Source organism: Nicotiana sylvestris, chromosome 2 (genome assembly GCF_000393655.2).
Source record: "Nicotiana sylvestris chromosome 2, ASM39365v2, whole genome shotgun sequence".
NCBI classification, from domain to species: domain Eukaryota; kingdom Viridiplantae; phylum Streptophyta; class Magnoliopsida; order Solanales; family Solanaceae; genus Nicotiana; species Nicotiana sylvestris.
Genome location: NC_091058.1, coordinates 125,962,539 through 125,964,618, shown reverse-complemented (window position 1 = coordinate 125,964,618; position 2,080 = coordinate 125,962,539). Strand labels below are relative to the sequence as shown.

At 35.8% G+C, this 2,080-nt stretch overlaps 1 protein-coding gene across 2 annotated transcripts; it reads left to right on the top strand.

The window, feature by feature from the left end:
* Window positions 1-311: 311 nt before the first annotated feature.
* Window positions 312-1,464, top strand: LOC104213359 (uncharacterized). 2 transcript variants are annotated; one of them, XM_070167486.1, is made up of 3 exons: window positions 312-359; window positions 635-856; window positions 955-1,464. In XM_070167486.1, the coding sequence occupies exons 1-3, from the start codon at window positions 324-326 to the stop codon at window positions 1,264-1,266; spliced, it is 570 nt and encodes a 189-aa protein (XP_070023587.1). In that variant the 5' UTR covers window positions 312-323; the 3' UTR covers window positions 1,267-1,464. The 2 variants fall into 2 exon arrangements, with proteins under 2 accessions (XP_070023587.1, XP_070023588.1); XM_070167487.1 differs by lacking the exon at window positions 312-359 and adding an exon at window positions 388-541.
* Window positions 1,465-2,080: the final 616 nt, after the last annotated feature.

Genomic DNA, 2,080 nt, shown 5'->3' with positions numbered 1-2,080 from the left:
TTATAAATACTTACTATAATTATATTATTTTATAAATATTAAAAATTAAATACCTATGGGGCTTACGTCTCGCTGAGGCATATGTAAAATGCTTTGCCTTATGCCCACACCTTTTAAAATACGGGATCAAATACACTCTTACGTACCAATTAGTAACTTTTTCAATGTATGAGTATGCATAATTTAAATCCTAAATTAAAATATACGGCTTAGAATATTGAAATTCTCCCCCCACACGTATAGAACCAAGCTTAAAAGTTATGCATAGCCGACTTCCGAAATCCTCTCCTCCAATGTATCTGGGCCACCCAATAAAGACAGGCATGAAACAAAAGAGGAAGCATCACAACAACCAAAAGGTATTTTTCAATTTCATTTGAAGTGGTACTTAAAGAGTTTTGATTCTTTGATTTCCTTTACTTCAAAGGCCCTTTCTTAATTTTTGTGCACATCCATTCTTAGATCAACTCTTGCATGCATGCCTATACAAGGGTTTTTTGAACGTCACCGTTTGCCATCATCATAGAATTGTTAAAAAAAAGTTTGTTTTTTATTTGTTTTTTGCCTAAGCTCATTTCAAGAATTGTCCTTTTGGCTTGAGAGAATTGAACCTCCTTTTCGATCTTGTAATTAGATGGAACACTTGTTGGAGAAGGCAAAAATCATTCGTCTCAAAACGCACAACGGCAAATACTTGATAGCAAGCAAAGATGAGAAATCTGTACGCCAAAGCCGTGATGGCTCATCAGCAAATGCACTTTGGTCCGTGGAAATTGTTGATAACCAACATTACCTACGCCTTAAGAGTTGTTATGGCAAGTACTTGACTGCTTCAAATGTTCCATTTCTTCCTAAGGTATTCAAGATTCAAACGACGATATCATTTCATCTGAAAGCTTAAACTGTTATAAAAATCATAATTTTTAATTACTTAATTATGTTATGTTTCAACAGGTCACTAGATCAAGAAAGGTCATTCAGACTCTGCCCAAAAAGTTGAGTTCTGCAACAGAATGGGAGGCTGAACAAGATGGATCGTTATATCAAATTCGCCTAAAGACACGATATGGCCATTTCTTGAGACCCTTTGGAGGAATACCCCCATGGAGAAATCTTGTCACCCATGATGTTCCTCATAGAAAGAAATCTACTTTGTGGGAAATTGATATTATGGAGACTCATTTGGTTCATAGAAGGGTTCAATCTGCTCCAAATTTCCCACAACTTCCTAAAGCATTCTCTTGTGCTTTTACCGAGCACGTATAACCAAATGAGTTGATATATATATCATCCTAATTTATGGGAGCTTTTCATTTTATTAACCCGAGAATCAATGATTTTCTGATACCAGGATGTCCGCCTATAGTTCTTTTGTGCATATCCTACGTTCTGGTTCTTGTCTTATTCTGCTATGATTTGTAAAAAAGAAAAATAAGATAAAAGAAGGATGTATCTCTTTCCTCCTCTTATGAAAGCGGATATATATAGAAATATACAAATTTAGCCTATTAAGATATGTTGTGTCATCATTGTAATAGCGCGCATTTGTATGCAAGACATTGCGTCAAAACTAGCTCAGATAACATAATCAAATACATTATCAAGCACACATGTTGAGGTTTTATAAATGGAAGTCATTCTGGCCTTCAAACGACATACTATATATTTACTACTCCATAAATTTGTTGGTTAGGAATAAGCTGGTTGCAAATATATTGAAATGGTCGGCTCAAAATCTTTGAAGTTGGGCTAGGGTGTCAATTTGAGCCCAAACCCATCTAACTTGTCCAATCCGTCCATAAATTAATGGGTTGGGTTACAAATATTTTAGCTCATGGGTCAATTTGGGCTGAGCCCAAGTTAACCCATTATATTTTATAGCTCATTCTGACCCATTAAGCAGCCCAAATACAACCCATGAAACTCACCCAAAACAAAAGATATCTCAACCCAGCTTATATAGAAATTTATTTAATTGCCCCAATTTTACTTCCTTTTTTCTTTTTTCAATTTTCTATTTTTTTCTGCACCACCCACCCCCACCCCACCCCTACCCCCACCAAAACCCCCTGCCCTCTAA